Below are 23,276 nucleotides of genomic sequence, written 5' to 3'. Positions count from 1 at the left end.
AGCCCAACCAGCACCTTCCCAGCTCCTGCTGYTCCCARAGGCACAGTTTGCTCTGCACCTGARGGGGAATGAAAACAGGGATATGCCCAGACTGAAAGCACTGCTCTCCCTCAGAATGGATCCGTTTGCAGCCTGTGTTTCAGGGAGACATCATCAAATCCTTCAGCACTCCTCTCCTTGGCCTTGGGGAATATCCATGATCCCTTGTTCACAACTAGATGTTCACAACAAATTAATGGAGCTTTGGTGTGGCTCAGAGCACCCCAAGGCTCTGGAGCTCCTCTCTCAAGGTGGGGCAATCCTCTTCAATCCAAAGGTGCTGGTGCTTGGGTTTGGTTCAGTAGTGACTCAGGTGACCTGTGAACATCATCTGTCACTACTGACACCGCCAATCCCAGCTCAGCCTCTGGAATGARGCATGGTGGCATTACTTTGACATGGTGGCATTATTTTGATAGGGGAAAACTGTGATGAGAGAAGAGCAGTCAAGTAAGACAGAGAAAGGGACAAGATGGGGAGAATAGGGGGAAAGATGGGCAGAATGAAAGAGAGCAGTGGCTTGAAAAGCACATGGGATGCAGGGGATACTTCAGGAGCTCACCCAAATCTCTGGGGTTCACTTCTGGAAGAGCCAGGAGGAGAAGTTCTCATGCATTCAGCACAGGCAGTTGCTGAGTGCAGACACACTAACACATGCTGTGTACCAAACCTATTCCCTACAGCACCAAGACCTGGGAATCCCCCCAGATGAAAGAAAAAACCAGCTCCAGGTTTGTTTTTTAATCTTATCAAATCCCACCCCATTCTTTTGACAAAACCATCAGGATGTGAAGTCACTAGTGCAGATTTCTGGTATTGTCCAGCTGCAAATGTGAAAGTCTGACAAGAAATTCTCATGCTCCCAGAATGCAAGCTAAAAAAATCCTGAAATTTTGTTTTTATAGTCTAGTTTTAATTTTATTTTATAATTTTATTGATTTTGTCCCATAACTGTAGAGCAATGGAGGATTTCTGGAGAAATGTTTAATACAAATCACTCAAACACTATAATTTTAGAGTCTGGTCCAAAAAAAAAGAACTGTTTTCTAAAGGTATGTCATGTCTTGTCTGAGTGATGGTTTTATCACTCACAGAGTGATCACTGAGATGACAAACAAGCTGCTGCTTGACTGGAACTTGCTGTCCTGAGAGGAGGGGCTGGAGTGTGTCAACTCCGTTAATCCCACAGCAGAGGTAACAAAAGAGTTTGTGCAGCACAGACATGTCAGGGAATGTCTTCCAGGAAAGCTCTGTGGAAAATGATAAATCAAGAAGTTCATGTATCACAGGTACAACACTGAGACTGTGCAAAGGACAAGTTTGTGTGCCAAGATATTGGATAAGGAATCTCAAAGCAAAAATAGTGAGACCAGAATAAAAGCATAAGCTTGAAAGAGCTTTTTTTTGTTGKTGGTTTTTTTTTGTTTTTTACTTCAGCAAGTGATTGGCCTCTATTTCCTTGTACAGTCTCTAAGGAGAAAAGACTGTAGAAATTGTTGTCTGAATTATGTTATGGGGCATGATCTACTTGATGATGGCTGCTTGATTTATTTTGTTTCCCAATGGTAAATATTCTAAAGAAAGAAACAGCTTTTATCTGCTGCCTGGTTTTTGTAAGTGTTCATCTGATACCCATCCAGCGTGACGCCCGGGGCATGTTAAAAAGCAGCAAGGTGTGTTTYACCAGTGACCTTCCAAAGGAGTTATCAGGCCTGAGTGAAAGAAGACTGAAAGAAAACTCCCCAAAGTTTCCTGATAATTTTTGAGGTGTTTTCTAGAAGTGCTTTTTGGTACTTTATTGCTAGGGTTTTTYAATGGAATGTGATTTGCTTATTGTGGGCTCTCTCAGTTGAGCAGCCCCTGGCAGTGCATACACCTCAAGGCATTGACATTACAGGGGTCTTTCAGACATTTTTTTATCTTCAGGAGGGCTTGTTTGAACTTGTTTCCTGAGCCACCAAGCCTTGGAGACACAGGGATCTGGCAAGGTACACAGACCATTAATCTGCCCAGCAGCAAAACTGAAGGGYTGTGGCAAAGGGCCAGGTTCAGATTGAAACATGTTTCCAGAGCGGTGAACACCCACCCATGTACTCTGTTCAGCCTGGAGCGAGTGGCAGTGCCCAGAGCCAGCCTGTAAGGGCACATCACAGCTGGACTCTGCCATTTCTTCCACCCCTAGTGCTCATCTCCAAGGGAAAAGGCTGTGCATTCCCTGTGCCTGCATTAACATCTCAACTGGCAAGGTCAGAAATCCCCTTGGTTTACTCCAGTGASTCCTGTGAGCCTTGGGTAATCTGAAATCCCCATCCTGAGTTCTGTGCTCAGTTTCTGTACCATCAGAGATTGTGCTAAACATAATCCTCTCAAGATGTTTTTAGCAAATGTATCAGTTTTCTTCTTCAAGYTTTATTTGAGGTTCCCATGTTGTGCAGCAAATGGGGCTTTCTGCAAACTCCTGGTGACCCCCACACTCCTCAACCCCAGCAGGGCACACGGGCAGCTCCTGCTTCCCCACACACCTCCCACCTCTGCCTTCCCATGGTTGTGCAGGGTGTGCAGGGCTGGATAACTGAATTTCTGAATTTCATTGGCARTTTTTTAGCTCTGTAATCTATTTCTGTTTCAGACTCCCACTTTAAATGGAGGATTAAGGTGACTCTTCTGAGGGTTTTTCGAGCTGTATTTTCAAATATTACTCCATTTCCTAGTCTACATTGGGATTAAACATATTTATTGCTACCAGAACAGTGTTGTCTTAAACCCATTCTCTTTACATTTTCCAAAGTAACAGGATCTTAGCCCTCCCACATTTTCTCTTTTAACTGAGTTATTTCAATCTTGTGTTACCCTCCTGGACTATTTCACAACCCTTAATAAATTTATTGTACCCACTCTCCCTTGCACACTGATGGATGCTGATTGTTCCCCGCACAATGCCATGAATAAATGCTTGTTGTACCAAAAAATCAGACTCCAACATAAATATCAGCTCCAAGAAAAAATCAAGAATAAGAACATCTCAAATCCAATTCCAAAATTTAAAATGGAAAAAATAAGGATGCAAAAAAAGGAATAATGGTGAGAGGAAGAGACGATTATACATTTTTCAATGAAAGGAGAATTTTACTTAGAYCTCATATTTAGAAAAAGTTGATTTTCTGAACGTAGCCATGGTGAGCATTGTAAATAGGCGAGTGGGTGGGGCTGAACTCACTTTGTTTTTCCATTCTTAAATGTCAGAGRAGTAAACTCCAAGTTTCAGAACTATAGCCTGAAGAAAAAACATCATCTGATTCATGCCTTTTGTTTAATTAAAAAAAGAAACCCCAAGCCCAAACCCCTGCGATGTGCTGCCAGCTCTACTTGTCAGGAATGTCATCATAGTTGGCCTCACCTCTAGGGAGGRGAAATTTTGGAGGGAGGGCTGCAGTGGGGTTTGTCTCCCAACACCCAATCATGAGGATATAAAAGARGCACCAAGGCAGTGAAGGCACCAGCTCTCTTCCCTTGCCAAGCTGCCTAACTGACCTTTGCTCCTTCTCGTGCTGCAGCCATGGCCACATCCTTCATGAGCTCTTCCTCCACTTACGGGGGTGGTTTTGGGGCTGCCGGGGGCAGCAGCTCTCGCCTGTCCTCGGTGCGTGCCGGAGGCTCCTACCGGGCTCCGAGCATCCACGGCGGCTCKGGCGGCCGCGGCGTCTCCATCTCCTCGGCCAGGTACGTCTCCTCTGCAGGAGGAGGCTACGGCGGGGGGCTCTGCTCTGGCTTCGGGGGCGGCTATGGAGGAGGATTTGGAGGGGGRGCAGCCTGYGGCTTTGGAGGGGGYTCTGGCTTTGGAGGAGGCTCTGGCTTTGGAGGAGGCTCTTGCTTCGGTGGAGGCTTCGAACTTGGTGGTGGCTTTGGTGGTGGCGATGGCCTTCTCTCTGGCAATGAGAAGATAACCATGCAGAACCTGAACGACCGGCTGGCCGCGTACCTGGACAAGGTGCGAGCCCTGGAAGAGGCCAATTCAGATTTAGAAGTGAAAATCCGAGATTGGTACCAGAAACAAGCTCCCACCAGCCCCGCCCGTGACTACAGCCATCATTACAAGATAATTGAAGATCTCCGAGACAAGGTATGACATTCATATGTAGAGGAATTATGAGAAGAGAATTATGGAACTGCATGTTCCATGTCTTTAAAATAAGCTTGAATAATTACAAAAGAAATAGTGAATCCCTCAACCCCAAATCTGTTGAGGTCCTCAGCATTCTAGCAGTAAAGAGTARCCTCTTCTCAATTTAAACACCAAAWATCTTATCCTGACAATGTGATATTTGTTCAAATTAAAATGATTGCAGTAAAAGTTAGCAAAATGTRTATAGAGTTATCAATATATTTATTCAGGAATCAAACAGTAAAGAATGTGACAGGTAGGCCTCAAAGGCTGGAAAGATAATTCTCCTGGCTACAGATAAGATCAGGTGTTGTACAAACATATTTTCTGATTATGTTTCTCATCTTTGTTGCACAGAGTCTCTCAGCTCTTCGGTTTGCTCAGGAAATGTGGATCAGATATGACACCAATATTCACAGAACCTCTCTCTATGTTTCTTAATTGCCAGATCCTTGCTGCTACCATTGACAATTCCCGGGTCATTTTGGAGATTGACAATGCCAGGCTGGCTGCTGATGACTTCAGACTGAAGTARGTTCACCTGGAGCTCGTTTGTCTTCACTCTGCTGGTCTTCACTCTCTCAAAACAGTTTTTTCTTTAGTAACTTCTGATGCAAAAAACCCTGGCAAGCAGAACCAATTGATGAAGGGCCAATTCAGAATATAAACCTGACAGAATACGGGATTCAGATCACTGAGCTGTTTGCATAGTGAATTATAGCCATTATGCAAACATTATGTCCTCATTTTTTTATACTCAAATATTTTTACTAGCCTGAATCACAGGGGAAAGAAGGCAGGAMTAGGTTGGGATTTTCACTTAGAAGGAACAAAGTGGAAGGATGAGATTGTTGTGGGGCTGCAGCAGTTCTCTGCTGGAGTCTGAAAATTAGAGTAAAGTGGAGCTTTTCCAGCTCCCAGGCTCAGCAGTACATCAGATGATAAAGGTCCCTGTGCAGCTGCTTTCCCTGCAGCAATGCACCTGCAGGTTTCTCTTTTCCCTCTTGTGTCCCAGGCAGCCCTGGGCCACCTGTGCTTTCCTGCACACCAAATCTGAGAGGACACTGCAAACGCCTGTCCTGTGTGACATTTCTRTTGATGCTGAGAAGTCATTATTAGGTTCTTCAAGGTGAAATGTCATGTCCTCCTCAGGAACAAAATCACATGGCAATRTCTGTGCTTCCTTACGCCATAGCTGGATAGTGGAAAAAAACTGYCTTTATTGCTTTTACACTTCTAAATCTGTATGTTTTCAACTACAGCCCGCTGTTCCTCCTATATATGATTATTTTATAGCTCTACTGAATACAAACTCAGACACGTTCCAACGCTTGTTTCTTTTTGGAACTGCAGGTATGAGAATGAGCTGTACCTGCGCCAGAGCGTGGAGTCCGACATCAACGGCCTGCGCCGGGTCCTGGATGAGCTGACCCTGTCCAGAGCCGACCTGGAGATGCAGATTGAGACACTGAAAGAGGAACTGGCTTTTCTGAAGAAGAACCACGAGGAGGTAAGAGTCCTGCCAGTAAAGAGGAAATTGCTTCCCTTTGGGATTTATGTCTCATTTAAATGAAACATACATGTAAGTAACATGTAAATACGTGTGTGGTGTGTGAGTACACAGAGAGTAGGCAAGCTGGTGCAATGAGACAAATGTGATAAATGTTTGGTGTGTGTTCCATCTGTGATACCTGATAGCACAGATACTGTGTACCATGGCCAGGATYATTGGGGGCAGGAACAGTGCAAGAGGACAAAGCCTGATMTTTCTGTGTCCTCTGCCTTCTGCCYGTGCAGGAAATGAAAGAGTACTCAAACCAGCTGAGTGGAACAGTCAACGTGGAAATGGATGCAGCTCCTGGTATCGACCTGACCAGAGTTCTTGCTGAGATGAGGGAGCAGTACGAAGCTCTGGCTGAGAAGAACCGTAAGGATGCTGAGGCCTGGTTCTTCACTCAGGTACAGTCACATCAAAGAACAGCACAGCATTGCACTGCCTCYGCATTACTGCCCTGGCAGGTCCCTACCTCCCTTTCTCAAAAYACTTGATTTTTWAAAAATACATTTGTATTTTTTCCTTTCAGACTGATGAGCTGAACCGTGAAGTTGCCACCCACACCCAGCAGATCCAGACTGGCAAGTCGGAGATCACGGAACTGCGCCGCAGCCTGCAGAGCCTGGAGATCGAGCTCCAGTCACAGCTCAGCATGGTACAAAGCTGCCCCATCACAGGGCACTGCCTCACCTTCTCCCCTTCTTCCCTCACCTCGTGGGACATCATTCTAACGTGTTCTGCCATTATTCCTCTTTAGAAAGCCGGGCTGGAGGCCAACCTGCGCGACACGGAAGGCCGATACTGCGCGCAGCTGGCTCAGATCCAGGCCCTCATCACCAGCGTGGAGGAGCAGCTGAGCGAGCTCCGCTGYGACATGGAGCGCCAGAACCAGGAGTACAAAATGCTCATGGACATCAAGAGTCGCCTGGAGCAGGAGATCGCCACGTACCGCCAGCTGCTGGAGGGCCAGGACTCACAGTATGTCACCCTSTCCAAGTCCTGATGAGCAGATAAGGGTCACAACACACACTGAGGAGTGGAGTTGGCTGCCAGGCTGACTCCAGATTGCTGAGTCACACTCCCTGCACACACACAGACTTTAGAAATGGGCAAAACAGGTGCCCTTCAAAATCCCCAGTACTGCCATAACTCRAGATTTGAAAATATAAATGCCACCATTTTGACTATGATGAATCACAGAAGGCACTAGGCCCCATATATATGTCTCACTTAATCCTCTGGTTGCACTGGAATTAGAGCCTTCAGCCYGAGACAACCTATAAAAACCTGCTCCAGTATTTCTTTAGCTCCTGGTTTTCTGTATTTGTGCACAAAGGTGAAAATGCCCATTCACACACCAGTAMCCCCAGCTAGTAAAGAGCTTGGTGCAAACTCCAGCTTAGTTGAGTTACAACCTGTATTTTTGTGCCCATTTCTCATACCTGATCTACACATGGAATTAGTTTTGATTTCTGAGGAGGAATCAGCTCTTTATATAGTTTCTAGAAAAGGCATTCTGAGGAGAGGAGCAGGATAAGGAGACACTTCAGGACAAGGAACTGGTCTGATTGCCGTTCACATTCCCTCTCAAGTACACTGGGGTGGATTTCAAAGCTGAAAGCACCTTAACACCACCTCCAGTAACAACACACCTCMGAACCAGCCATTGAGAGCAGCTCTGTGAAATCCTGGCTGTCCACACAAATTCCTAAATGGTTCAATGCTTTCAGGGGACATGGTCAGGAATGGTCATTAATCAAATATTTCTTTTCTACAGGTTGTCAGGACTGAACCCCAAGGATGGTAAGAAACTTTTTTATTTAATAAGGGGCTGAAAGGAACAGGCAGGCAAAATAGGATTAAATAAACCTTTTAGCCTTGAATTTCTTACTACCACAGATTCCATTCTCTCCACAATGACTAAGTTCTGTATCATGKAGAGACAAAACCATAATACTTAGTTTTATGTGCATTTTTGAATTCAGTAGATTTCCAAAATGATTGCATGAACTCCTCATGGGATTCTAAAATACCCAAATCTACCAAAGATTCTCAAGTTTCTCTGCTGATTCACATAACGTACAAGATACTTCCAAATCCATATGTGATGTGCACTTCTAAGGTTTTTTGGATGAGGACTAGGAGGGAAAGTAGATAAGATGTAAAGGCAGTTCTGCCTTTGATATGTGAAAGATCTTGTGAGGAAACAAACACACACAACCTCATTGTTCAGCTCCTCAGGGTCTTGGCAGAGCCTTATTGTTTTTTTGTTCCCTATTGAATTTTTTTATTCCCCCATAACAGCATTTGGAAGAGGTGGAAGCGGTCGCTCTGGCACAGATGATGAGGGAAGATCTGGTTCTACCCGTGACAGGAGATTCCAATAAAGAAATACTGAACCCCCACACAGAACCAGTGCAGCCTCCACACTGGCTAATGCTGRGAGAAAGAGCCTTTCACTTCTCCAAATCACAAGAATGTATACAAGAATGTCTTTTCTTAGATTTGCCCTGCCTTTGTACATGAGCACTGGCTYGCTGGGTCAGAGATGTCAAGCCTGTTTTCTGCTGGTGCTCTATTGTGTCCTAACAATAAAGTTTCTGTTCTGCTTCTGCAAATAAATCCAGTCTGGTGGTGTTTTTTGGAGCCACTGTGGCACAGCCCACATGCCCTCCCAGCATGGGCTGCTGGAACCCAACCAGGGGATACTCTGGGAGTAATAACAGCAATAACTTTAAAAATATAATAAATCATAACTTTAAAAATAATACTAAAGATGGTGACAAATGGACAGATAAAGTGTCATTAGATTCTGCCAGCCATCTGGAGCGGGYGTCAGTTAAAAACAGAGAAGATAACATAAAAAATCCTTAAGATGTTTGTTCTCAATTCTAAGGGTGCAACTGGGCTGCAATTCATATACAAATAAAATTCACCTCTGAAAAAAATTGTATTTTTCCATGTGTATATTTGTGTTCCTGCACTGCCTGCAGCACCAAGGCAAATTCCCTCAGCTCCTAAAGAAGCAGCAGGCACAGTTCTGGTGAAATAAATTGCTCAGAGTCTGCTGGGACTGTTTTGGTTTTCATCCATCAGGAAGAACGTTCCCAGCCCATGTCAGTGCTGTGGCTACTGTTGTAGCCACATCACCTTCTCCCAGCTACAAATACCCACCAGTGGAACTGAAGAGATGCTGATAAACTTTAAGAGCCCGGTGAATCCCAGAAGCACACAAAGCAGTTACCTAAATGCTGTACTTTGCTCACATAATGTGTTGGAAAAGGCATTCTTAGCCTCATCACTGGGTATTCCATCCACATTACAGTATCTGCAAAAATTAGATTATTTCTAGAATTATGTATTTTTTTTTTCCTTCCAGCCTCCTTAGAGACACTATTTTTCTGTCTCCTATTTTCTGACATTTAAGAAAAAGAAAACTACATTGCTGGCACCACCACTTYGGCCATGAGCAAGGCTGCAGGATCACTGGTCCTGCTGGTAAGAAACACAGATCCTGCTGGTATTCCCACYGGAAGGAGTTGGGAAGAGGTTCTGGCAAACTGCAGCAAAGCAACATCACAATCTGCCAGAGAGMAAAACCGAGTGGTACAAATGATATTTTTTTCCTGATCCAAAACCTAGGTGACTATTTGTATCACTCAAACAGCAAGACAGGGAATTCCTACAGCCACAGGCAGCTATCCATCCRTTTGTATTCTGGAGGAGTTGGATCAATCAGTGATTGTTGCAGGACATTGAACTGCACAATGTAGTTGTCAGAATATTCTGCCTGTATTTTACCTGCAGCATAGAAATTCAGCTCAGTTTGCTTCCCATGTTCCAATTCAGTAAAACAAGCATAATTCCCACGTGTGGGACTGCGAAGCAGCACCCAGCTCCCAGGGAGCAGAGCAGTCCCCATCCAAGGGTGCCATCTGCTGACAACAGTTTATTTCCTTACTCAGAATGTCACTTCCATTCTCTACTCTGGATTAAGRGTTGATTAATCCCAGTTCAACACTCCAGCCTAAAAAAGAGCTCTGTCAGATTTTGAAGTTGTTAGGTCTTTTTCACGGATCCTCAACGTGCGTGAATCAAAACTGAGTGGCATCTTTTCCACTTTGGAAAGGCTGAGATATAGGGGAAGCACTTCCCATGTCCCAGATGACCTGTACTTTGGATTACTTGCAAGAGAAAGCATAGTTCTGGTTTTCATGATGTGTTAATTCCATTACATTCTCAGGAGAGAGGCTCTCTGGTCTCACACACTGCCAGCCTTGCTGCCAGGCAGGGTGGGAATGTCATGAAGTAATTTCAGGTGAAACAAAGGATTCATTTTATTTCCCATTCTATTCTGTACATACATTATTATTTCCATTTCAGTGTGATGGTTCATAGACACCAGCTTGCTAAACTGAAAATTCCGTCTGAAATTGATCTCTGGTGAGATCTGCAGGATATCATTGGTTCTATTATGATCTGGGTTTGTTCTTTTTTTTCAAGTTAGGCCCTCAGTTTTTGTCTGGTGCTTCAAGCTCACCCTGCTCTTTAGCARCAGGGTTGACTTCAAACTGCAGCTATGGATAATGGCTGTAATCAGAGTATTTTGGGAGAACCCAAACTTGTACTCACTGGAAAACCCTATTTTCACTGATTKCTTTCCCCAAATAGTTACAAATGACAGGATTTCTGCACAGGGAGGCGTCTGAGGAAAGAAGAGGAGCATGTGCTCAATGGAAAGGGAGCTAGGAAAGAGAAAGGAGTAGGTGCTGAGCAGAGTCGAGCTTGAGCCACAAGGAGGAGCCCGAATCCTGCTCCATCAGGAATGAGGCCGGGAGGTACCAGGGGAGCTGGAGTGTAAGAATTCCTTATTCTGCAGCACTCTAAATGAAACAAACCGGGAAAAACACATCCTTTCATGTTTCTCCCAGGATAATGTAACTGTCTCATGCACTGTCCCTGACCTCACCAGCCGGGTGAGCAGCAGGGTCAAGGCAGACCCTGGGAAAAGGCTGAGTTTTCACCTAGATAAGGAAAACARCCACAGAATTTATGGGAGAGCCATGCACACTCAGCCTTCTGCCTCTTCCTAAATCTTCCTCCTCTAACTCATCCCTCAGTCATGGACTAGAAAAAGGCAAGGCAAACCCACTAAACTCAGCAGTTGCCACAGGAACATTCCCCAATTTGTGCCCCTTACCAGCATGAGGAATAGGAAAACCTGCAACAGCCACACTCGACCGTTTCATGTTTGATGGATGCAGGTTGATAGAGAGTTACCAAGACTTTTGAGAATTACTATTCCTTCATGACCCCAGGTCAATTTTTAAGGCTGSTAGCTTTAAATAATCACTTGAAGCTTTTGAGTGTTGCTACAAACTCTTAATGTAAATATTTTCTATAGCTAAGATATAAATACTTCAATAGTATTAATGCTGGGAACAGCAAGAAATTCCTGCCTTACTGTCTAATGCAACAAGACCACTGAAACAGGACTGCACCTCAAATCATGAGAAAATCAGTAGAAAAGCATCTAGTTCTCATGTATTCCCCCTGGAAATGGGCAGCTGAAGGGAACAGCTGGGCATTACTGACTCTGGACTGGAGTTTTTTTAGTTTAGAAGCTGRATCACTTCATGAAAGCCTCATGTCTCCCACAGGCTGGTGCTGTTTGGTTGCTAATGATGGTTAATAGGACRCACTGCATTTAAGAACCCACAGGTTTGAGAATCCACAGGCTGCTCAAATTCTACAGCCTGAGAATTACGGCAGAAAGTATCTGCAGAGCTCCATCCCTACCCGGGCTCCCATTTATTCCCTTCATGAGCAGGAAAACATAACATACTAACTACAGGGTTAGAGAGAAGTCTGAGGCASAGCTGATCCTGTTCCACACCTACGGATTTTGGCCACACCTCACTATTATCATATGAAAAGAAAAAGAAAAAAAAAAACCCAAACAAGCGAAAGGAAAGCAACCCGGTATGCGGCTGATTCCAAACAACAACAGTGTGCAGGCTCATAAATGCTTCAGAATTGACCAAGAGGAAGCACGTTTCGTGATGACACAATCTTGTTGCTGTAGTCATTCATCGAAGGGAAACTCCCACAGGAAAAGGCATAAAGCTGCTCAGGGAAGGCGAAGAGGCTGCTCAGTGCTAGGCAGCCAAACCTGGGGTTCGATTCACACAGAGCTAAGCATGAGCACCAGCCAAGGCCCTTTCCAATTTTTTTCTGGGTCCCTCAGGGGTAGTTCAGGGTGTGGTTTGGCCCAGCAAGGAACTTCTTACGGAGCATCAAGTGCAGATGGCGGTGCCAGCAGCACACATCCCTTCTCCTCTGCCAGACCCTTCTGGCTGGCTGCAGGAGGGGCAACCTGGGGAAGCTTCAGCGAGCACTATGGGGAAAGCATCTTCCTGGGTGGGAATGAAAAACAGACTATGCAGAACCTGAATGAGCGCTTGGCTGCCTACCTGGACAAGGTCCGTGCCTTAGAAGCAGCCAACGCTCAGCTGGAGAACTGCATCCTAGAGTGGCACAGGACAAAGTCTCATGGAAAGAGGCATGACTTCAACCAGTACGAGCAAAACGTCACTGACATGCAAAGACAGGTAAGTCAGAGCTGGGACTGTGTCATTCTGTGCTCTTCTAAGGAATCTGGGTTCTCCTTTATGCTGATGGCTTTCCTTTAAAGAAGTTAAATAAAAYCTTTGAAATGTTAGAAATCCTCAGTAAGGTGGTTCCAGGACCTGGGCACAAAYATTCTTTGTGTTCACAAGGAGAATGGGCACAAGAAAAGCTGGAAGGGGGCAAGGGAGATTGTGCAGAGACTGGCAGAATAAAGGGATCCTTATGCTGCCAAGAGTTCCTTTCTGTACTGAAACTGGGGTTTGAGTAACTGCATCTGGCAGAACTTGGTCTTTTTGACTGCGCAGGTATTGAGCAAATTACAAAGCAGGAGTGCAGAGCCTGCCCCTCTCCTGCCGCTGTCTCCAGACAGACTGGGGCATTCGAGCTCTTTGATTCCTGTGGTAGCAGACAATGAAACTACAGGAGTTTTGGGACCAATGAGCTTATGTAATCAGATGGAAAAATACTTCATTGTAATTAAGAAAATAGCAGTGACAAATTCCTTGTGGATGTTTTCACTATAATTAAAAGGAGAATTTCTGGTTCCTGCCAGTAGTTAATATTAATGTTCAACAGTAACTCTTTCAATCTCCCAAACTCACGTGTCTTCAAATTTAAGCATAATATTAATCTGTATTCATAATGAACATCCTTAGCACTGTAACCATCTGTGTGACTAATCAGTGTAATTAACTTTACATACCCATGTGGGGCAAAACCCAAAGTTCTTCCAAATGCAATGTTGTCATTTSCCCTCCACTTTTTATAATACAATTTCTTGGCATTCTCAAGATCCTGAGAAATCCTTTTCAAAAAGGCTTGGACACGGTATTAATCTGCATCTTCACTGATTAGGGCCAGGGACTTAATCAAACTCTGTGCTCACAGTTAAAAGTGTTGCCTCCAGGCAGAAGATGAGGTGCTCTGACCACAACCTGTGTACAGAGAGCCARAACTGTCATCACCCATTTCTGTTTTAAGGATAAAGAAAGGTCACTGTCCCCAAGTGGCACTTGGGCACTTTCCTTTTGAACTGGAAGAGAAATAAAAACTTGCTCATTGAGAACATAAACRTGTTCAGGTTGATTTGRAATTAATAAATCAGAAAGATTTAGGAAGACAATAAGCATAAAACCATGATGCTGATTGGGGTAAAGCCCTCACTTTTGAATAGGTTATACCCAAACTGCTTATTTTTAACACTCACCCCTTAAACAGCTGTCCCTGGCCACAGACACCTGGAGGCTGGTGGCTGCGCTGGATGTGGGATAAAGGCCAGGAAAGGATCATTTACAGGTGACAATTCAGTGATTGAATCCAGAATTTTTACTTTCTCTATAAATTATTGCAATTAGCAGCATRTCTGCCAGTAAAATGAGTGAAAATATAGCATCTAATTATTAATCATAATTAAATTAATTAAATGTTAATTTAAAAGGTGAAAGTAATTTAGCATCTAAAATAAAATTTATACTAAATTTAGGGTCCTATATCCAATAATCCAGAATGTCAATGATATGCTGCCTATCTGAACTTGGAGGCATATAATCATTTGGGTCCTACATTTTTAACCACACTCTCCTGGATCCCTGAATTCAGGATGAACATGCCAGATGGAGCAACAAGTTTTGGGAAGAGTCTTGCTCCAGCCTGACTCCATTCTAGCCCAGATAACAATGAAATAGCACCTGCTCTTCAGGTAACTGTCTCATTCAAACACCTTGTGCTGCTAAATAAGCCAAATGATCTACAGAGATGGGACAAAGAGCATGAGGCATGAGAGGTAAAGTCATTGCAGGAAGCCTTCTTGGAAAATCATTGTTTTGAGAAGGAATCGGAGTGTATTTCCTGTATAATAATGTATGAGTTCTTAATGAAGCTGTCTGACAGTTTGCAGACTGGCACTAGAGATGCAGCCACATTCATGACAGATGCAGTAAGGAATTCCAAGTGATTATTAAGAGAAAACTGCCACATGTGAGATTCTCTGCTGGCTGCACAGTGACCAAGGCCACATGGGAGTGGGCAAAGCATTGWCCAGTGCTCCTATAGCCCAGAAAGAATCACACAGCAGTTGTGTACATGGCAYAAAGCTGAGGAACTCATGTTGTTTYCTTGTCACCTTGKATGTTCTACAAGGCTGGATTCAAGAACTGCCTTTTCTCTGATGCCAGATTCCAGGCAGCCACACATGYAGGGTATTGTTATAGCTCTCAAGCTGGCCTTGATCGTGTCCGAGGGCAGTATCCGAGGTGTGCTGCTAATTGCACAGGAATGCACAGTCTCTTAGCAGATTAGTTAAACATTCCACAGCACCTTCTTCTTTACTACAGAGGTGAACCTTTGACACTTCAGGAGAATTTTGTCRTTTCCTTGTTTCTTTGTGATTCATTGAGGTGTGGGAAGTTTACTCCAAGGTGTTGAGAGCTCTGGAAATGACGTCTGCACAGCCACAGTGCCCCTTGGTTTGCTCGGTGGGTGCTGAGTGAGATTGTAACCACAGTCCTCTCTTCTCTCTGTTAGAAAAAGACACAATACCCTGCATTTATGATTTCCTATTTCCATTATGGTAATTATGTATGAGTTCCTGTTGGAATTCTTTCAATGATTTTGCATGGACTATAGAACTTTTCACATTCAGATCCATAGTTAAAAGKTATTCAAGGTTATCAGGGACTCGTGAGCCTTTCCAGTGCATGCTGAGTGTACCAAAGGAGTAAGGTTGTTCTTCCTTCTGCACCTTTTAGGGCGATTTTCTAATCCCAAAGCAAAATCAGAACCTGAATCAATCAATGCTGGTTGATTCAGAGAATAAATAAACTAAGCACAACAAACAGGTGCCAGTGGTATCGTGCATGCAACTCCAGGCTGAAGCCCGTGGGGGATTGAGGGTCCTGCCAGTGAAATGCTGCCACCATCAGCACTGTGCATCACAACACCRACTCATGAGGTGTTCATGCACAGGCTGCTTTTTAGTGTAACATTAATTCCAGCATTTTGATTGTACTCAGACACAGCTTAATGGTTCTTAYTGAAATTTACCCTAAAGATGCCCAAGGCAGCTTTGTCAGCAATGCTGAACAGGATCAGAATCTGGTCTCAAAACCAGAGGAAGGCAGTGACTGTTACTCTGTAATAGACCATGAAGTTTGTGTAATGTAATTCATATCCTCTACCTGGCCAAGAATAAGATGAGGCCTCCTGGTTCATACCCTCAAAAAAAGTAAGAAAAAGAGTAAAGTAAAATTATGGACACAAATTGCAAAACAGCTAAATGAATCAGAGAACTGAGCTGCTTTTATTCCTGTGATCTCCTTAATGTGGGACTTCTACTATTGAGATGCTTCCTACAAGCAGCAAAGAGGCWAAACCAGCACAGATTATTTACTGTCACCCCATGGCAACACTGACTCTCCTGCTGGATTCTCTGTTTTCCAGATTGAGGATAGCAAGATCACCAATGCCAGTATCCTTTTACAAATCGATAATGCTAACATGGCAACTGAAGACTTCMGGCTCAAGTAAGCTCTTCTTTGGTTTCCTCATTAGATTTGAAAGAAGATKAAACTAAACATTTATTTTTCTTTTTAATCCAATAGGAAAGTGATTTCACTGAGGTTTTCTGTTGATACTGGGTGAATAAAAACAATGTAGAACAGGGAAAAAAACCCAAAAGGATGTAAAACCCACAAATGATTGCTGAAGAACCTTGAGTCACCCTGTTTATGATACTTAGTGCAAGTCCTGATGAGCAGGTTTGACAGCAGACACTTGATACTTGTGACAAAAGGCACTTAAAACTGTCATTTGGGATTACTAATTATTGCCTCTAAGCACTGCACTTCCCAGTCCAACCCTAATCTATTTCCTGGACTTATCACCTCTCCTGTCCWGCTCCGCAGGGAACACCTGTCCTTCTGTAGCTTCTGCTTTGAAGTTCCATACATTGTGCACAATAAGTGGCTCCCAGCACAGATTTTCAGTACACTGGAAGACAGTTCTCAGATCAACTGAAAAACAAACTATTTGGAYGGGAAACTTGCGGGCAGGTTCTTCCAAAGGAAAGGATTTGACACTTCTGTAAGGCTTCTTAGGAATCAGAAAGATTTGTCTTATTTCTAGCAGCTGGTGATCAGCTATAAAAAAAAATCTCAGCTTTTGTTAGTATTGTGACAAATTTGGAAACCCTGAGCRCTGCCAGCCTTTCATTATCCATCAGTGTCACAAAAGGAACCAGTGGAACTACTCTGAAGGATGGGAGTCAGTCTGAGTTTACTGAGTGAATGGAGAAGTACCAAAGAAGTACCAAAATATGGAATAAAGGAAGAGATGTTGAGGAGCAAAGTGCTTCCCATGCCCAAGGGAAGACACAGTGGCATCTCCCTGCCTTTAGATCACTACAGACACTGCAGGAGGCTAGAGAGGAATGTTAGTAACTGGCTTCCATCACTTTTTTCTTGTTTTTCTGAAGGACTCAAAGGAAAGACATTTTGGAAAAACTAAAGCAAGCACTGAGTGCTGATACTGTTTTCAGAGAATCATCTTCTCAAAGGTTTCAAAACCTGGGAAGTGTTAAAATGCAAAAAGGGAAGTGAAAAAAAAAGACATTTTATTTCCTACCATATAGGAGGAGAAAGGAAATTTTAATACAAAAATAATGAAATTCATTCTCTTGTTAAGACTATTCAAAAATACTTAAATAACATATTTTAGAAACAGAATTGGTTTCTTTGGTTGTTTGCTCTCTCTAGTTCCCTACATAGACTAAGCAAGTCTACGTCTCCTTATACAAGAGCCTGAATCGGGCAGTTCTCAACACGCACGCTGTGTCTTCTCTTTCCTCATAAAGATATGAAGCCGAGAAGTGTCGCAGGCAGGGAGTGCAGCTGGATGTGGAGAACCTGAGGAAGGAGCTCGAYGGCATGACCATTATTACCACAGATYTGGAAATGGAAATTGAAGGCTTGAGAGAAGAGCACATCCTCAGGAGGAAAGACCATGAGGAGGTAGAAAAAGTTCCACTTGGTAAAATSCTATCGCACAAATCTTTACTACCATATAATTAACTGAGTAAGACCCACAATCTGTAAGTGGGATTGATGATTCAGGACCTAATCCTGTTTCTGAAGCGGCCAGTGCAAGTCAGGTGAGGCAAAAAGGCTGTGTCTGCTTTACCAATTACGCTGGGGTTTCAGAGAGAACAGATTGCTGGAGTCTCTCCCACCCATCTGTCATATACAGCTAATAATAACTGTCATATTGGACAGAAATGTTCTCACAAAGACTTAGATATAAATWCACAGAGTGCTGTTAGGTTTTACTCATCAGAGACTTTTTCCTCAGTTTTGAAGATATAATTTCCTACACTCACAGAAGCATGGAGGGGCTGAGGGGTRGAAGGGACCTCTTTAGGTCCCCTTTTCCACACCCCCCAATTCAAGCAGGATCACCCAGAATAGGCTGAACTGAACAAAACAGACCTTGAATTCTTGAAGGATCAAAATTAAAAAGAATGGTTGGTGAAGTCAGGCAAAATTAYTTATTCTTGCAAAATCCTAAGCACAGTAATTAGATGATAATTCTCCAAAGCCACACTACTCTGAATTCTTCCAGAGCTATACTCAGTGCTCTCTGTTATTCCCACATTTATAATTCCACTGCTTGAAACATGCTGGTTTCGCTTGATCTGGTGTTGTTTGCAGTTATTACCTAATGCAGGACCAAACGTCCTGCTCAGTGTCTGTGGGTTATTAAAGCAGAGAATAAAACACAGGGGTAAGCAGTAAGTGAAGCTGCTTTTGCTGACCCCTTACAGCCCAGGACAGTCCTTGGACACAGGGGACCCACAGAGCCATCCCCGTGTCCAGCTGATCCACATACCATGATGTCATACCCCGAAAGGCTCCTTTGCCAGGGYGCTTTGAAAATGGTACCAGGCACAGAAGGTTGTGCTACACAGAAAGGAATGTTACCCTACCTGCCYGACTGGTCCCGTAATTATGTTGTTTACACAGTAATTATATGCTTTAATCCAATTATTCCTTTAACAATTACATAGAACTTTTACATTACTCTCCTGTAAACTTAGTTATAGTTCCATAAATATTAACATAAATGGTAAGAAAGATGAAATTACTGTTAGATTTTCATCAAAGGTTTTGGGTTTCTAATAGATAAATAAATAAAAAATGTCAGTACTTCTTCATTAAGTCCATTTCTTACAGAAACGTTCTATGAATAGATCTTCTCACATGTTTTTTACTGAGTTTTGCCACAGAAGCAAATATGTCACTGGTTTAAGTTACATTAAAGTATTATCTATATATAAATTTTTCAAATAATGTTAACTTAATGTATCTGAAACAATTCACCTCCAAACCACTCTGTGATTCTGTGGCTCCATAAAAGATTTTCACTTTCATAAACAAGTTTGCTTGTTCCCTCTGCTAACACATGAACAGGATATGGAAGCCAATCGCTCCTCACAAGACTTCAAAGTCAATGTAAAAGTAAAYGCAGCCCCTCCTGAGGACTTAGGCAAGATTCTGGCAGAAATAAGAGAAGATTATGAGGCCATAATTGAAAAGAATCGTCAAAGCCTGGACAACTGGTACAAAGAACAGGTAACAGCTATTTCCATGCTCACTCCCAATCCCTCTGTGGCTGYACCTACTTGACCAGAGCCTGTGAACTTTTCCCTTGCTTCTGCCCCACAGAGTGCAGCAATGTCCCTGGCAGCAACCCCTAATCCTGAGCAGATCCAGCRCAACGAGAACGAGATCAAGGAGTTAAGGAGGACTTTGCAGTCCCTGGACATCGAGCTCCAGGCACAGATTAGTAAGGTATCTGCTGCAGACATCTCAGGCTGCTCACTCACTCCCTATATTCTCAGAAATTGTCACGGACCAATTCTCCATTTAAATCCACAGCCTAGCATAACTTTAGTGCAATTGTTAAAGTATGAGGGAAAATGAAATTCATGCTTGACTCTGCCAAAATTTGGAAAATAGATTCAGCAAACATCACCAGGAAGTGAAATATTGATTTCTCTTCTTACAACAAAATATGAGGAGAAGAAGATAAGGAATAGCTGACTCTAGGTCTAGAAAGAAAATGTGTCCAGAAGATAGACAGCAATGCAAAGAATGCAAAGTTCATATTTACTAGCCCTGTTATCATGCATGAAATACCAGAACTGTGAAAAATATTGATGGGGAACTTCCACAGTTACATTACTCAGTTTCTACACAGGTTAAAGCTCACATCCCAGTGAGCTGGAGACTTTGGAGAAATTCTGGATAGCTCATAGCAGAATTGACAGGACAGACAGCAGTTCCAGGAGCAGAGATTTGAGCAGAATGGATATGACAGGAATAAATGACTCCGTTTTGCTTCTCATGCACACACAGCTCAGCTTCGTGGTTCTGCTGCCTTCACAGGAATAGTTATGCAAATGCATAAGTGTTTAAATTACCACAGCCTTAATTTTGCAATCTTCTAGCTRGAGACCAAATTTGCTGGCATTTCTGTGTTATATCTACCACAGAAATAATAATCACAATCCTGTATTATCTGCCCTGTCAGAAACACATGCTGGAAGACACCTTGGCTGACACTCGGAGTTACTATGCTGCTGCACTTCAAAACATGCAGCAGATCATCTCCAGGTGTGAGGAGGAGCTGAGCCAGGTTCGTCATGACATGAAGCAGCAAAATAACCAATATAAAGTTCTTCTTGGGATCAAAACCCGCCTGGAAAAGGAAATTTCCACGTACCGCCTGCTGCTGGAAGGGAATGCTGACGGGTAAGGCAGAGCTGCCCTGACTGGAACAGATGAGAGTTCTCATATTCGGATTATTTATTTATTTGTTTGTTTATGCTTAATCAAAGCATAAGTGAGTKCCATACTACATCAAGGGTTGGTATTTTAATGTGATGGATCATAATAAAAAGCCAGAGYCACTTAGAGTACAGAGACACTTGTATCCATGTAATTTAGATTTCCTAAATTAATATAACTTTTTATTAAAAAAAGAAATAAAATTCTCCACTCCCACAGCATGGCCATCTCAGCATAGGAGAGTGCTGGCCTCATCTGTATTATCTCATCTGATTTGTATGAAGTCAAAAAGGAAGATCAGCAGCCTTTAGAACTGAAGTTTTCAGGCAGGCAAGACAGAGTGGGCCCAAGTGTGGRGGTATTTGTCAGAAACCAAACTGGGATCAACCTGAGCAACTCTGAATACACAAGAAYCAATGCACTTGTCCCTGGGAGCAAKAGTCAGTGTGCACAGGGATGGTTGGCAGTGAGACTATCTACCAAAGGGAAAGCTCACATGGTATAAAAGCATCATTCTTTGTCCTTCTTTATTTATAATTTTACCTCATAGTGAGATGAGGTATACTTCAAATTGGTGAGAAAGGGATGAATAACTTCTTGGCATTAGCATAACACTATTTTCTCTTTATTTCATTATCTTCACAGGACAGCAAGAAAATCCGAAACTAAAGGTAAAAGTTCCTTACTTTGTTCTCTGTAGCGACTCTTTAATTATTGTCATTTCCAATCCARTTTTACTCAGGGCAGTTTTAACCTCACCTGAGTGAACTGTGGAAGGTGTGCGTGGCAGGAAGGGCTCACACAAGCCTTTGAGAGCCATTTCAGTGGTTCCTGACTGCTGTGAAGGGCTCACTGCAGAGCCCATGGGCTGCCTCAACCCCAGCCCTGACAGTCACACACATGGYCACWGACTAAARCTTTCCTGGGATTTGAGGAGGCACRGAGACTCCACTGGGTGACTAAAACAGTGCTATGGCTTGAGAGCAAACTGAAAATCTGCATGTCTGGAAACTCATATTCTGGCATGAGCATGACCTGCAGACATCCAGGATAATGTGCTGGATTTGCATTGGCTGGGCTGTCACTGTGTTATTCATTTGCCCTGACCTGGACCAGACCCAGGGTGACTTTCTGGCAGCACATTTCACACAGAGCAGTAACAAATAYTGACTTAAAGGGAAACATGTAGAGATAATTCAGTTGAGGCAGCAACAGGCAAATGACTGTAAATTAATCTTTCCCTCCATCACCTTGTCTCAGCATTGTGCCTTGACCAATAAACTTTCCTTTCTTTCAGAACACTCTGGGCTGAGAGACAGGAAGCTCAAAGCGATCGTCCACGACACCGTGAACGGGGAGGTGGTGTCCTCCACCATCAATGAGATTCCCCCACAAGCCTGAAGGGAACTCTGCCAACCTCTGGCTTTCTCAGCAGCAGCTCCCACAGCCCCTCTGGAAACAGCCTGCTGTGGGCTGGCTCCATGAGTGTCAAACAGGGAGACTGTAGTGAACATGCTTCTAAAATGATCTGCAGCCTAATACTGCAAAGTGCCACACRGAGCTGGGTATAGCTGACTTTGGTAGCTTAAAGAGCTTTTAGTCACCAAAATGCTGAAGAAGAGCTGTTTAAATAAAGTGACTGGCTGAGCTAGTGACAGATGTATCATGCACATCTCCCGAGGGCAGGAATATCCATCTGGGATTCAGTTATCGCTCTGCAAATTAGCTATAATTTAAAGGGAATAATCTCTCAAGTTTTTTCCTGGTTTTATGCCTCTCACCATATACCTCACTGTAGCCAATAAATATTTATCCATTATTTGTTTTGCTCCTTGGAATATCTGATTTTGCTTTCCCTTACATATGCACAGTCCACTGTGGCAGTAGCAGTGACATCAGTCAGGACAGCCAAAGCCTCATTGTTTCAGGAAGGACAAGACTGGAAAAACACAGAAAAGAGGTGACACAAGTTAAGTGACATTTACATAAGCAAAACTRTTCAACTTCCCTATATACAACTTATCAATGTCACCATTTAAAACAGCCTTATGAGTAGGAGTATTGCAAAGTCACTTTACTAAAAATAATCCCACAGAAGCATTTCTTTATTCTTCAGTTTGAGAGAAATTTTCTTGCACTGTCTTTACACGCTTTCCTTCAGAGCCTGTAAGTACTTTTCCAGACACTCATTCTTCCTTGATGACCCAGGTAATTCAAAAAATCATCTCAGTTATTTGGTCTCAAATTAATGTTCACTGTGGCTGTCGAAGGGTTCTGTAGTCAGGCCAGACTGGTGTTTGCAGTTCAGGCTAATATCAGGGAGAACTGTCGGCTTTAGCCAAATGCAGGCTTCCTCCCTTTCTCASCTCAGCCCAATGCCTGACCCAGCAGCAGACCCTGACAGCAACAGAGCGATGCAAAGATAAAATCTGGGCAAGGAAAAGAGAAATATCATGTTTAGATGAGGAAGATTGTAAGGCAGAAGGAGGAGAAACCAAATGGAACATAATGAGTGTGTCAGGGATTTGCATTCCAAAGTCACCGTCTGCGTGTCCAGGGCAGTGTCACATTCATGAGCGACATTGTCATCATGCCCTGTCATCTCCACTCACCATGGACTCTCACAAAAGGGCTCCTGTTACCTGCCTTGCTTTGAAACAGGGCTCACAAAGGAGAGGGGAAATATCTCAAAGGAAATGTCGATTAGACTGAACAAAGTCCACCTCTGTGRTACAGTGTTCTGCTACTGGCATGTTCTGACCAGTTCCTGATCCCCCGCTGCCCCCCACAACCCAACTCTCCACCCTTGTTGCACAAAGAGATCCCAAAAGCATTGGATAGATTACCTAATGGTTTCTTTAAACAGGGTAAAACTTGTAATACAGGATAAGTAACTCCTGGCTAATTAAGACTGTCCTTCCTTATGGCTTACCAGATCCAACAAGCCAGACCTGGTGTTTGCAGCATCTGGACAAAATGTGCCCAGGTTTTCTTGAACTATTTTTTGTGTTATTTAAAGATATGCTCATTTATCAGATTTACRCAGCAG

At 43.4% G+C, this 23,276-nt stretch overlaps 2 protein-coding genes across 2 annotated transcripts; both read left to right on the top strand.

Moving 5' to 3' along the window:
- Nucleotides 1-3,498: 3,498 nt before the first annotated feature.
- On the top strand, nt 3,499-8,675 carry LOC130585405 (keratin, type I cytoskeletal 15-like). Its single transcript, XM_057385881.1, has 8 exons — nt 3,499-4,159; nt 4,650-4,732; nt 5,555-5,711; nt 5,999-6,160; nt 6,286-6,411; nt 6,514-6,734; nt 7,534-7,559; nt 8,061-8,675. The coding sequence occupies exons 1-8, from the start codon at nt 3,596-3,598 to the stop codon at nt 8,141-8,143; spliced, it is 1,422 nt and encodes a 473-aa protein (XP_057241864.1). The 5' UTR covers nt 3,499-3,595; the 3' UTR covers nt 8,144-8,675.
- Nucleotides 8,676-11,725: 3,050 nt separating this feature from the next.
- Nucleotides 11,726-22,046, top strand: KRT23 (keratin 23). The gene is made up of 8 exons (XM_057385880.1): nt 11,726-12,367; nt 15,825-15,907; nt 17,236-17,392; nt 18,848-19,009; nt 19,103-19,228; nt 19,971-20,191; nt 20,873-20,898; nt 21,525-22,046. The coding sequence occupies exons 1-8, from the start codon at nt 11,741-11,743 to the stop codon at nt 21,626-21,628; spliced, it is 1,506 nt and encodes a 501-aa protein (XP_057241863.1). The 5' UTR covers nt 11,726-11,740; the 3' UTR covers nt 21,629-22,046.
- Nucleotides 22,047-23,276: the final 1,230 nt, after the last annotated feature.

This window comes from Malurus melanocephalus, unplaced genomic scaffold (genome assembly GCF_030028575.1).
Source record: "Malurus melanocephalus ecotype Western Australia unplaced genomic scaffold, MMel_1.1 scaffold_885, whole genome shotgun sequence".
In the NCBI taxonomy this organism is placed as follows: Eukaryota; Metazoa; Chordata; class Aves; order Passeriformes; family Maluridae; genus Malurus; species Malurus melanocephalus.
This window is presented reverse-complemented; position numbering and strand designations above follow the sequence as displayed.